This window comes from Brachyistius frenatus, unplaced genomic scaffold (assembly GCF_029030835.1).
Source record: "Brachyistius frenatus isolate BFR_SWC_R1_liver_20210118 unplaced genomic scaffold, ASM2903083v1 Contig_285, whole genome shotgun sequence".
Taxonomy (NCBI): domain Eukaryota; kingdom Metazoa; phylum Chordata; class Actinopteri; family Embiotocidae; genus Brachyistius; species Brachyistius frenatus.
The window spans coordinates 31,221-43,986 of NW_027210884.1; the positions used below are offsets into that span (position 1 = coordinate 31,221).

At 39.6% G+C, this 12,766-nt stretch overlaps 2 protein-coding genes across 2 annotated transcripts; both read left to right on the forward strand.

Annotated features, from left to right (window-relative positions):
• The first annotated feature begins 199 nt into the window (after positions 1–199).
• LOC138635004 (V-type proton ATPase subunit C 1-B-like) lies at positions 200–7,001 on the forward strand. The gene is made up of 13 exons (XM_069722298.1): positions 200–283; positions 546–748; positions 1,292–1,359; positions 1,848–1,933; positions 2,463–2,557; positions 3,087–3,175; positions 3,275–3,370; positions 3,567–3,635; positions 4,115–4,207; positions 4,299–4,386; positions 4,479–4,576; positions 4,674–4,797; positions 6,655–7,001. Exons 2-13 carry the CDS (start codon positions 620–622, stop codon positions 6,742–6,744), a joined length of 1,125 nt encoding a protein of 374 aa, XP_069578399.1. The 5' UTR covers positions 200–283; positions 546–619; the 3' UTR covers positions 6,745–7,001.
• Positions 7,002–8,333: 1,332 nt separating this feature from the next.
• On the forward strand, positions 8,334–11,089 carry LOC138635013 (voltage-gated potassium channel regulatory subunit KCNF1-like). The gene has a single exon (XM_069722311.1). The coding sequence runs from the start codon at positions 8,478–8,480 to the stop codon at positions 9,795–9,797; it is 1,320 nt and encodes a 439-aa protein (XP_069578412.1). The 5' UTR covers positions 8,334–8,477; the 3' UTR covers positions 9,798–11,089.
• The last annotated feature ends 1,677 nt before the right edge of the window (positions 11,090–12,766 follow it).

The following is a 12,766-nucleotide window of genomic DNA, read 5'->3' on the forward strand; positions in this document are numbered from 1 at the left end:
TTTTTAATTGTTCCCATATATAGGCAAACACATATGTATTCAGTAGAAAACAGCACGTCAAATGAATAGTGTCAATCTGAAATATGAATTATTTTGAACATTCAGCGACAGCGTTGCGAATTTCAAGTATTGTGGTTAAGGTATAATTGCCCAGATCACCTGCAGTAATGTAACCTGTGCCAGAGTTGCCTGGAGAACAGTAGGGCTGACTGTCAGTCTGTGTCAGGTGGAGCTGCTGCTCAGACTCTCCTACTCTCAGGACGGTCATGAAGATAAACTAAAGGTAAAGCCCCTTTTGAAAGCTTTCTTTTTCGTTTTAAGTTTCTGTTGCAGAATTTTGCAGGTTTTCATTACAAAATCAGATTATTATAAAAACCCAGCTAATGTTTTCAATGATAGTTATAGAAAATTGTATTCCGTTTGCTTCCTATGTTCTGATTATATAGGTAATTATATTCTATATATCTATATAGATATATAGATATATTGTTATGTTTTGGATGATATAGATAATTGTATTTCCATTTGCTTGCTTTTGTCCACAGTCTGTTTCGTGCCAAATCCTGTTCTTGTGGAGAGGATTTTAGACTGGTGATCTCTATGCGAAGCACTGGGAGTCATGACAGACTTTTGGTTGATCTCTGTCCCACTGGACAAGACCAGTTTAACCAGTGTAGAGAAACTCAAGCGCACCGCTGCCAAAACCAACCTGGCCTCCTGCTCCAAGTTCGCCATTCCAGAACTGAAGGTGAGGCTGTGTGTCATGTGCTATTGACAGATATGAAGGAGCAAAGTAAATTACACTGAGTACATATTGTCATATGCCAAGATAAGAGGGTGTCTTTGTACTTCAGGGAAGCGTTGTTAAAAAAAATAAAGAGGTAATATTGTGTGTTTCCTCTGTGTTTATAGCAGTACAGTAGAGTTGAGAGTGATGGTGTTTGGTGTCCTTCTCTGGTGAAGGGATATAGGCTCAGGTTGCTCTCTACAGTTTGAGGCAAAATTTCCATCTGGCCCATTTCACTCAACGTGATCAATATTGACCTTGCCTGCCTGAAATTGCATTGTAACTGCTGTTGTCCGATTCGCTTAAGTTCAAACATTAAAAACTTTATAATGCGGTGTTGAATATGACATGTGGGCTGAATCCTAACAAGCTAGTAAGTTCACAGGCGATTATAAAAGCAAAACTGTTGCTTGATTTGAGTTCTCTGTGATGTCAGATGGATGTTACATCCTGTACACGCGGTCACAGTGACATTAACTGCGCCGCCTATGCTTGTGACCTCAGGTGGGAATACTGGACAGTCTACTCAGCGTGTCAGATGATCTCTCCAAGCTTGACACACTGACTGAAAGGTAAAAAGGTCCAGTCACAAAATGATGAAGCGAGCTGAACGTGTTCACTGACCTGTTCTTACAGACAAAACCCGTTTGTTTCTTAGCTTTGTTGCTTAATGTGCAGCTTTGTCCTTCATTAAGAGTAGTAACACTGAGCTTATGCCCGGTCTGTGCCATGATTAATTGATGGTCAGGGGCAGCTGACGGTTACTTTTCCCTTCTGATTTTAAATTCACTGGAGGTGTATCTCAGCTGAATCAGTGTAAGCGGGGATGCTAACACAAAATGTGTGGATTAAACCAGACATATTTCTTTTACAGTTTAGTCCAAAAGCTTATATTTAGTGTGATCCATTGCTTTCAGTCACAGGCATTTACTATGATAAATAAACCATGGATCGACAATAATAGCTTATGGCGTCCATCACATAAGAAATTGGGGAAAAGATGCTGTTTATATAACATAAATATTCTGTAATAATGTTACTTTTTCTGTCGCCTGGTCAGTGTGATCAAAAAAACATGTCAGTGTATGAGGGAGGTGATGGAGCAGTCCGGTGACAAAGTTCTGGAAAACGCCTTAGCCAATGGAGGTGAGTCACACCCACGTGCACATACATGCCGAGGGTGTTTATTACATAGAACAGAAACTCATTAAGTAAGTGAACAGAGGCCACAGGCTACATGCACATTGCAAATGAGACTAAGAGCTGCTACAGAGCTCTATATGTAAACACAGCTTAGATGGATCATTTGACTGTGCTGTAGCTTCATGCACGCAGGCAGTAGGACGGGGCAACGACCCCCAAACACAAACCAGGCTAAGCAGCATCTCTGATCACTCTCCCCCATCAGACCACAGCAGGAATCAGAGAGCCGTCCTGTCACCCCTGACAACTTACCTGAAGTCTCTGAGGGGTATTTTATCTGCTGTCAATTTGCTCTTTGAGTTGGAGTGCAGTGCTGTGTGACTCATATAAAGTGTGCTGTTTTTGAAAAATGTGTACAGTCCCTTGTTCCCATGTTTTCTGAAAGACACTCCCGTGCCTCTGTGTGGTGTTCAGGATTGTGATGCTGCGGGTTTTTAGTCATGTCATGACTTCCAGTGTGTGTTTTTCTCAGTGGACCTGATGAGCTACGTGACCAAGTTTCAGTGGGACATAGCCAAGTATCCCACAGCCCTGCCTCTCTCCAGCCTGGCCGACATCATCAACAAGGTACAAACTTGTGAAAGTGACAGTAAGGATAAATGAACAAGGCTATATAAGGATAAATATATGTAAATATAGTTATGACAGATCCTTATTACCAAAGAAACAAAGGGGCATTCCAACTAATTAAAAGGCAACTTCGGAGATACAAACAAAACAAACAGGTGAAAGTCACAGTGAAGTCTTCAATAAAACAGTTAGACTTTAGTTGAGTTCATCTTCCAACAAATATTTATAAGAGGGATTTTTATAAAAATCCTTAAGATGTAAATAGATTTCCCAAAAGTAGATGTGTCCCTTGCAAATACAGCACAATACGGATGCCACAGAAGTTATTATACTATTGTTCATCAGTTGATCTTTGACACTGATGTCGAGGGACTTTAGATTCGACCAGATTAGATGGAATGTAAATTAAATTAAGATGAACAGTTTTGCAAGCAGCATGGATACAGAATTATTAAATGTCATTACATATATGCTGTACATTACATACTTAAAGTAGATGTGCTGTTTATACCTACATGTCTGTCAGGAAGTTTCCCAGGTGGAGACAGAACTAAAATCCCGTGCTGCAGCCTACAACAATGTGAAAGCAAGCTTACAAAGCCTCAAGCACAAAGAGTGAGTGACATCAGTATCATATAAATGAATTTAAAAAAAAAATTTTTTTTTATCAACTATTTACTGTGTACAACTGAACTGGGTTTTCTGGCTTTTCAGTGGGAATTTGCAAACTTTCAGTCTGAATGAAATTGTGAGGACAGAAGACCTGGTGGTCTCAGAGTACCTCACCACTCTTCTGGTGGTGGTGACCAGGTCAGTGACACAGCATGTGTGTGTGTGTGTGTGTGTGTGTGTGTGTGTGTGTGTGTGTGTGTGTGTGTGTGTGTGTGTGTGTGTGTGTGTGTGTGTGTGTGTGTGTGTGTGTGTGTGTGTGTGTGTGTGTGTGTGTGTGTATTCCTGTGATATTCTTCATGTGTAACTGTGTTTCTGCACATGTTTCTGGTCACAGAGGGAGTTACTTGCAGTGGGAGAGGACCTATGAATCCTTGTCGAAGTTTGTTGTCCCGCGGTCGAGCAGGTGAGCTGCGTTTTGGCCGTGAGACAAGCCATTCCACTCGATCCAGGTAGAAGCGAATCGTACCTGTTCTCAGCATCCGAAAGGTCAGGCTGAGTCACCGCAGGTGTTCCATTACCAGCAGAAAGTAAGAGTCTGCGGCTTGGATCAGCAGCAGGAAAGGAAAGTTTGTTTTCAGTGGATAAAATGTTGCCAATTGAAGTTTATGATATTTGAATGATTTATGATGTCATGCCAGGACACGAAGCATAGAGTAGACTAAATTACATGAAAAAAATAGAGCGCTTTGTGGACCGACAAACGAAATGGCATAAGGACAATAACAGAGTTGAATGAGTTAACCGTCCAGGTTTTAGCAGTAGATCAAGTCCTGGCTGTTCATCCGCATAGTGTCGATTTAGCAGGGATAACATATAATATGGATATATATCACTCAGATATCACAGATTTTTTTTTTTATCATTATTTCGTGTGACCATCAGGAAGCTGCATGAGGATAAAGAAGGGGGAATCTTCTCAGTGACACTTTTCAAAAGAGCTGTGTGTGAATTCAAAGCCAAAGCCCTGGAGAGCAAGTAAGCAGGATGGATTGCCAGAAAATACAGAGTCACGTCAAAGCTGTGTCGTCTGTGTCAATTACCATAGTGTAGCCTATGATCTTCACAGGTTCATCGTGCGCGAGTACAGCTTTGATCTGGAGGAGAAGACGCTGCAGGACATGAAGCAGCTTAATGTTCTCAAAAAGGAGCAATATGTGAGTCAATCATTATGTATGTTCGCTATAGAGATTTTTTAGATGTGTGTGGGTGTTGTTGTGTATTGTAAATGTTCATGCCTCCTCCACAGGGGATCTTTGTACGCTGGCTGAAGGTGAATTTCAGTGGGGTGTTCATTGCCTGGATTCACTTGAAAGCACTGAGGGTGTTTGTGGAATCAGTCCTCAGGTCAGTGCCGATGACGGCAGAGATTTGCTTTCATTTTCCTTCGCAGCATTCATGAAAAATATGGCACGTTTGATTTCCATGTGATATCTCCTCTCAGGTATGGATTACCTGTGAATTATCAGGCTCTTCTGCTGCAGACTGACAGGAAGCACTCAAAGAAACTGAGGGAAGAACTTTCCTCACTGTTCATGCATCTGGACCCCACTGCCAGCATGACAGATGTAAGAGGCCAAACTGAACTTCACTGAATTTATGTTGATTATCGTTATGCCGTCATTACATTAATTTCCATATAAAGCAGAATCAGAAGGATACGTCAACATACAAAGTCACACATCAGTATCTGTGATAAGATCGTTCCAATTTAACTTCCACTCACCAGCTATTTTAATTCTTCACATCTCACTGCCCTTCATGGGAACAGAACGGACTCAGGTGAGCTTGTGAAACATCAGTGACATGATGAAACCTGAGCCAGTGCCGACTAAAAGTAATGATGGACTTTCAGTCTGAATGTAACAACTTTTTTTTCTACAACAGAGCATCAACCAATAAGCAGAAGACTTTAGCCCAATTTTCAAGAAGTTTTATTGATGTAGACATTTTGTGCCACTGTATACATTCAGCTCACTATGTTTCAGAGCCAAATATTATTTACTACACTCTTTTTTATATTACAGCGATGGATACTTTTCAGATGACATATCATGAGTTAATAAATACAAAATGTATGGCCATTTTAAAAACTGATATACATTGTTGTAAAACAGTAAAATATATAATATAGATATAGATAAATTAAAGCCAGACAGGTATTATATACCAATTTTAGCTTATTTCAGTTATATCTGTACTCACATACACAAAATACTGTATATTTAAATCATTTTAAAAATGGTGGCACCATTGCAGACATTGTCCACCAGAGAGCACTGACAAGTTTATTTTTCACTTGTAAAATGTCCCCCCTTAGTACATTTTCACAGAACGTATGTCAAAGTTATCCATATGCAAAAAGGTTTGTTTATTTTTTGTGTTTCAGTTCATAAATATCCACCAATATGCTAAAATCTGATCTTTTAAAATCTCAAATATCAATATCGCTTTGAGCCTCAAAAATCTACTATCCATTGTGATCTAACAAAAGTGGTATAAGTGGTTAAAATTGGGTCCGCATTGACCACCTGCGACATTAAAATGCGCCTCATTTTAATGCACAATAATGATCATAATAGTCCCATAAAATGTTAATACAGTGAAATATACAACAGACACCATGATTGCGTTGCACTTTTGATTGTTGTGCCGGTAATATCTAAGGCGCTGTCTTCAGTATTTCTCTTCAACAGTGGGTCAAATTGCATGTTAACGGTAAAGTGGTCGCTCATGATGATGAGCATCCAGATCATTATCAACAACTTTCCAGTTAATGTTGGTCCACATCTTCTGGATGTGTGAATGACCTGTTGCTCTTACGTCTGTGGATTTGTAACTATGAGACCTCTGTGCCAGGCATATAATAATTTGACTGATTGAGCCTGCTGATTAGAGCTTTATTTCATTTAACCTGTTGCTTGCATCCAGTGTTTGGAAGGTTCAACCATACTGAAGGCTTTACGATCAAGAATCAGGCAAAAAAACCAAGTCAACAGTAAATTTCTTCAGAAATTAATTGTGATGATTATTTTGGAGGGAATGTGATACTGTTTTGTTTTTTTTTTTTTTCACTTTCATAAGGGCAATCACAGTCCAGCAAGTGGAGTGTTCAGATAGTCCAGATTTCATATTGATGCCTGCGTGAAGAAGAACACTGTCAACCATCTGCTGCTCAGCCTACATGAAATGACATCTGTCTCATGCAAATTTGTCCATGACTGTGCCAGACCACAGAGAGAAAAACTAAATTTGTGCAACTGTACTGCAGGCACTTTTACTGCATTCAAATAAGGGGAAGACACCCATGGTGCATTAAATACGTAGAACACAATTTGAATGGTGCAAAAACTCTCCTGCGGTACAATGATCAGTTTATATTGGTTCAAGGCATGTGTGACGCTGTTCTGTTATCTGCCAATCAGGTGAGCTGTGACATCCCAGGCCTCTCTCAGCAGGAGTACTTCTCTTACATCTGCTTCCATATCAGCACCAACGTGTTGGAGATCAGCTAGCAGTCAGCAACGTGAATGACAACGCAAAGAGGGCTCTGTCACACATGCTGTGGCTTCTTCCAGACTAGCCAATCAGAGCCAGAAACATGAAGACCCTCATCGCTGAGATAAAACACATCCAGCAGAGAATATATCCTTGAATATCTTGGTTTTCAACATTTCTCTTAAATCAGAAATAACTGACTTTTTGGGAAGGTGGTGTAAATAATCCCATCAGTGGATGTATTTGGGTTATCTTCACCACAATGCCAGCTGCACGTGGACAACAGTTTGTGATGTGCTGCACATGGAATTGTGGAACCATTTAAATATGTTTATCAGTGTATCAATGTTTTTCAGGGATTTATTTTGAAGGACTTTAAGCTGTAAATGTCAATGTGAGTGTACAGTTTCAAACATGTCAAGAGAGCACACTTTTACTAGAAATTGTAAAGCCATCACACTAATAAAGTGGATTTCTTCATGTCACATGTTATCCAATGAAACAGGCCTGTACATTTTTAAGTGCATTATGCAGTCCCCGGATATCGTGAATTTTAAGTCATATTTGATCAGAATGCACCAATACAATTAAATAGCAATGCTCCATTACAAGTCCTGCAATCAAAATCTTTATTTAAATTATAATCTCAACTGCCAACATTTTTTGCAGTAAGGATTTTGTCTGGACCAGCCATTCAGCAAGCATTCAGCCACTGGTAAATCCAGGTGTTGCCAAATCAACGAGCACAGAAATTTGAAGGCTCAGGACTTCAAGTAAAAGTAACAAAGTATAGTCATCACTCTTGTGGCTGATAATGTTATTATACATTGCATTATTATACTGTGGTTGGAATAGTATTTTACTGTTTAGCTTGTCAAGGTGGAGGTACGTTTTAATGGGGAACAACAGCCATTTTTAGCTATCAACTAACACCAACAACAAAAAGTTGGACAAAGTCTTTGGTGGCTCCAAAAGGAGCAGTGTGTTCGGGGGAAAAAAAAAGTGTTATAAAGGAGTGAGATAAAAAGGTCTCTGGTGCGCACTTCCCTCCTCTGCTCCAGATTACATAACTGTTAGCTGTGACACACCAGAATTTCAGACTGAACTGTCAGCTGTGGAGTTGCATTGTTGCTAATGCAGTAGCTACTTGAGTACTACTTCTTAAAATAATATATTTAGTTACTTTCCACCACTGAATGCTATACAGTACACAGTCACCAGAGAGCACTATCTCTGCTGTGCAGCAACCAGTTTCACTGCATTTATAAATGATATTTGACTCATATGTTATTGAAAGATTTAATTTGGATATTAGTAACTGTTGTTTCAATTACAGTAACTAAGTGGCTACTTGATTTTACTTCATGATGCCGAATGGAAAATATTTTTGTTTAGGTCGACTTTGAGATGAAAAATATGACGATAAGCATTGTGTAAAAGAGGTCTTTCATCAAATACACGACAGGATCGTATTTACTCAACAGTCTAAATCTGAACTGTGTGTGTGTGTGTGTGTGTGTGTGTGCGTGCGTGCGCGCGCGCGTGTGTGTGTGTAAGAGAGAGAGAGACTGAGAGAGAGAAAGAGAGAGGTGTTCGGAAAACCTGACGGCTCAAGCTGTGCCATTCAGTGCGCGAAACGGGTTTGGAGAAGAAACATTTTACGCGCCGAGATAATGGGCTTTAATTCTGGTTAGTACCCGTTACTTTTGCATTTTAGAATAAATATTCATTCTGTAAAACAATTTATAAAATGTGGACAGTTCCGAAACCAAAATACAGAACTGGTTTGTGCGCCGAGGGGGAGATTGCTGTAAATATTGGTGGAGTTAGAGTGGTGCTTTTCGGGGATGATTTGAACCGCTACCCAGAGAGCAGACTGGCGGAGTTGGTGAATTGCTCAACTCAGGATTCGGAAGTTATCTCTTCACTTTGTGATGATTTCGATCCGGGCAGAAAAGAGTTTTACTTTGATCGGGATCCTGATGCATTCAAGTGCATCATCGATGTTTACTACTTTGATGAAATCCACATTAAAAGCGGCATTTGCCCCATCTGTTTCGTCAAGGAGATGGAGTTCTGGAAAATAGACCAGAGTGTTTTAGATGAATGCTGTAAAAGTTACCTAAGTGAGAAGGAAGAAGAGCTGGAAGAGATTTCAAACAAAGTGAAAGTCATTTTGGAGGATCTGGAGGTGGATCAGTGCATTACGCGCACCCAGCAGTGCCAGAGGTTTCTGTGGAAGCTGATGGAGAAGCCAGATTCCTCCCTGCCGGCGCGCATCATCGCCATCGCCTCCTTTCTCTCCATTCTGGTCTCGGCAGTAGTGATGTGTGTGGGGACCATCCCGGAGATCCAGGTGACGAACGCCGAGGGGAAATTGGTGGAGAACCCTAATCTGGAGGCGATCGAGACCGTTTGCATGTTATGGTTTACTGCGGAGTTCTTGCTGCGTCTCGCCTCCTCTCCGAACAAGCTGCACTTTGTGCTTTCTTTCATGAACATTATCGATTTTATGGCTATCATTCCTTTCTACGTGGTCTTGTCCCTTACCTACCTCGGCACCTCATCCATGATGGAACTGGCAAACGTCCAACAGGCTGTCCAGGCGCTTCGCATCATGCGTATCGCGCGTATTTTCAAGCTGGCGCGCCACTCCTCTGGACTGCAGACTCTGACCTACGCGTTGAAGAGGAGCCTCAAAGAACTGGGGCTGCTCCTCATGTACATGGGCGTGGGTATCTTTGTATTCTCAGCTCTAGGCTACACCATGGAGCAAAGCCACCCGGAGACCCTTTTCAGGAGCATCCCGCAGTCTTTCTGGTGGGCCATTATCACCATGACCACGGTGGGCTATGGAGACATCTACCCCAAAACCACCCTCGGCAAGTGCAACGCTGCCTTGAGCTTTCTCTGCGGGGTGATAGCAATCGCTTTGCCCATCCACCCCATCATTAATAACTTCGTTGTCTTCTACAATAAACAGAAAGTGCTGGAGACTGCAGCAAAGCACGAAGTGGAACTGATGGAGCTGAAGTCTGGCAGGGAGACTCGCAGAAAAAGTAGCACTTAAGAGGAGACAACAAACGTTTGAGCCATTTAACATTCTCTAAAATCAGTCAACTGTTGTTGGCCTGAAAATCTTAAAAAAAAAAAAAAAAGTAAAAACATAGGGAAAAGCAAATAATTGTAATAATACAAATTAAAATTAGGGAGCCTATACAATTTGCAATGAAGCCCTGCATTCAAGACTTTGATATAATACTTTTCAAGGACTCTAGATGTTTTGGGACACTCCATTGACTCCTGTACATACCGTCATATTACAGTTATTCCTATTTATTGTGCCGTTGTTTTCATTGTGCAAAAAGTGATGTGTTGCTTTTTCCTGTGTTCCAGTTATCCTGCCCGCTCCTGTCATTGTGAAGCTAGAATTAAAACTTGTGCATGAAAAAAAGAACTTGTTTTTTTGCTTAGAGAATCATTACTTCAATTAGTGTGAGTAAAGGTAAATCAAAACTAAAACTTCTTGATGGATTCAATATCATAACTCCCTTCACAAAGTACCATCAGTGTAAATGATGCAGGACAAAATCCACATTCATTCTTTATAAAAAGTCATATAAATACAATGCTTTGGCAGCTGATTTAGTTGAGTCAAGCGGTTGTACAAAATGTTTTCTTTGAGTTTCCACAGACATTGTTTCCCTGTTGTAGTGGGAGGACAGCAAACACATTGAGGGAATGGTGAAGTTTCATACCAGCCTTTGGAATATTTGGAAGATTGTCAATGAGCCTATGTTGCTCTTGTTCATTCCTCATTATGAACAAGAAGAATGATTACAGCAAACATAGCCTGCTTCAAAGTATATGTAGTAGGCAATTGTGAACTTATTTAATGTGCTACAATTTGGTCTCTGGTGGCATGTGTTCTGGATAAGAACGGAGCCATACTGTGGGTGGATCATTTGGAGAAATACCTTGAATTGGAAAATATAAGCTAACATCATGACTACAACGTAGTCATAGGTTGCAACACCAAGAAAGCAAATGTTTGACTAAAAGATGAATCTCTACAGTCAAATTACTTCATATTTGAGAGGAAAATGTACAGAGAAGGCTACAATAAAAAGTGTCTCATTGACTAATTTGAGGTCTTGGTAGTTCCAACACAGACAGACAGGGAAAGTCAGTGAGAAGACCAAAGCAAAGCGCATGTGTTTGTTTATGTGTGCGTTGCTTGTTTTGGGGGCATGAGACTGATTACACAGTAGTCACATTGTGGAGACTGGTTTCATAAACTAAATCATGTTATTGTTAAATCCTGAACCATATGATTTAAAAAATAATAATAAATAAAATAAATTCACCTGAAATAACACCTCTCCTCCTCCAAAAAAAACCCCAAACCAAATAGTGTATCTTTTGTGCAAGCAGCTTTTTATGACTCACACTTAAGTTTTAAAGTTAAGGGACATCTAGTGGTGGTGTAACAATAATGACAATCTGGTGTCCCATATAAAATGATGCACTTCAAATGACATCTATATGAGTTTTTCCTTGTTACAAAGAGGCATGTTGGGTGGATAATTAGATACAACAGTGGACTTAACTGCAGGAGTCTTTGTTGTTTGCATTCACAAGTCAAGGCAGTTTTTTAAAACCATGTTTACTGTTGCCATGATGACAAAGGTTGCGTAACTTTAAGAACTAGTAGCTTTAATAGACAACAAGGTTAAAGTGACCATTTTGTTACCAAATTAAACAACCTTGGTCTTTATGGATTAAAGACACTTGGGGGAATTGTTAAATACAATGTCTCTATGTTCCCATGAAAAGGCCGGAGTGGCATCTGAAAGACTCCACTAAATAACATCCCCATAACAATGAATCAGTAAACATGTATTTGAGGTATTGAACCTGTTCTAAATTATCATCTGAAACTCACCCCAATTTCATGCAGCCGATTAACAACAAGATTACATCCATTTCACACATGGCATTGATGGCCTCTTCATTGAATGTGCCATGCTCAGCCCTCTAAAATTGTTGGCGGGGTGCATTCTAATTGCAGAAAAGACCAATAAATAAATAAATGAGACAGTATGGTTTCCTCCAGCCAATCATTTCCTCCGACATATCGGTTTAACACATTTAAATGGAAGTGGAGAAGTGCTCAATCGAACTGATACGTTGTGAAAGTTGTCATTGTAAAACAATTGTGACAGACTAGTCTTTTTGTTGGGACATGATGCCCTTATATGGTCCCCATACCCTCCATCTTTTGGGTATTTCATGCTTATATTAGGTACTCTAAAACAGGCATACGTGTCCAGGAAATGAGTGTTAGTCAATGTCCACTGAAGTGCTGGAAACTGTGTGTGAATGTGTGAATGTGGGGTGTGTGTGTGTGTGTAATTTGACATTTTTGACTCCAAACATTAGCAACAGCATTTATGTAGGATACATCTTTTGGCAAAATGGGCAAAGAAAAGGTTTTATGCTTTTCCACATATTTAATTTAAATTAGGTCAGACAATAAGGACATTCATATTCCATTATTCATTTCATTACATTAATTTACATTACAATTACTGCTTTTTAGACATAGGCTACAGCAGTGGGGTCTTTAGATAGATAGATAGATAGATAGATAGATAGATAGATAGATAGATAGATAGATAGATAGATAGGTAGATAGATAGATAGATAGATAGATAGATAGATAGATAGATAGATAGATAGATAGATAGATAGATAGGTAGATAGGTAGATAGATAGATAGATAGATAGATAGATAGATAGATAGATAGATAGATAGATAGATAGATAGATAGATAGATAGATAGATAGATAGATAGATTAATTTTATTGATCCAACAAGGGGAAATCTTTCCACTACAGCAGCATGCAAAGATACAGGGTAAGCAATAAAAATGACACAATAAAAATCTAGGTAAAAATCTAGAATATACTAATTTAAAAATGAACTGTATGTACAAGAAATATAATCATGTTGTTAAAAGCCTCAGAAGACCTTGA

Excerpts from the sequence above, each read along its gene's own strand:
- LOC138635004 (XM_069722298.1), top strand. The coding sequence starts at position 620 with ATGACAGACTTTTGGTTGATCTCTGTCCCACTGGACAAGACCAGTTTA. Across the intron at positions 3,371-3,566 it reads CTTCTGGTGGTGGTGACCAG|AGGGAGTTACTTGCAGTGGG; the intron begins GTCAGTGACACA and ends TTCTGGTCACAG. Across the intron at positions 4,387-4,478 it reads TTCTCAAAAAGGAGCAATAT|GGGATCTTTGTACGCTGGCT; the intron begins GTGAGTCAATCA and ends CCTCCTCCACAG.
- LOC138635013 (XM_069722311.1), top strand. The coding sequence starts at position 8,478 with ATGTGGACAGTTCCGAAACCAAAATACAGAACTGGTTTGTGCGCCGAG.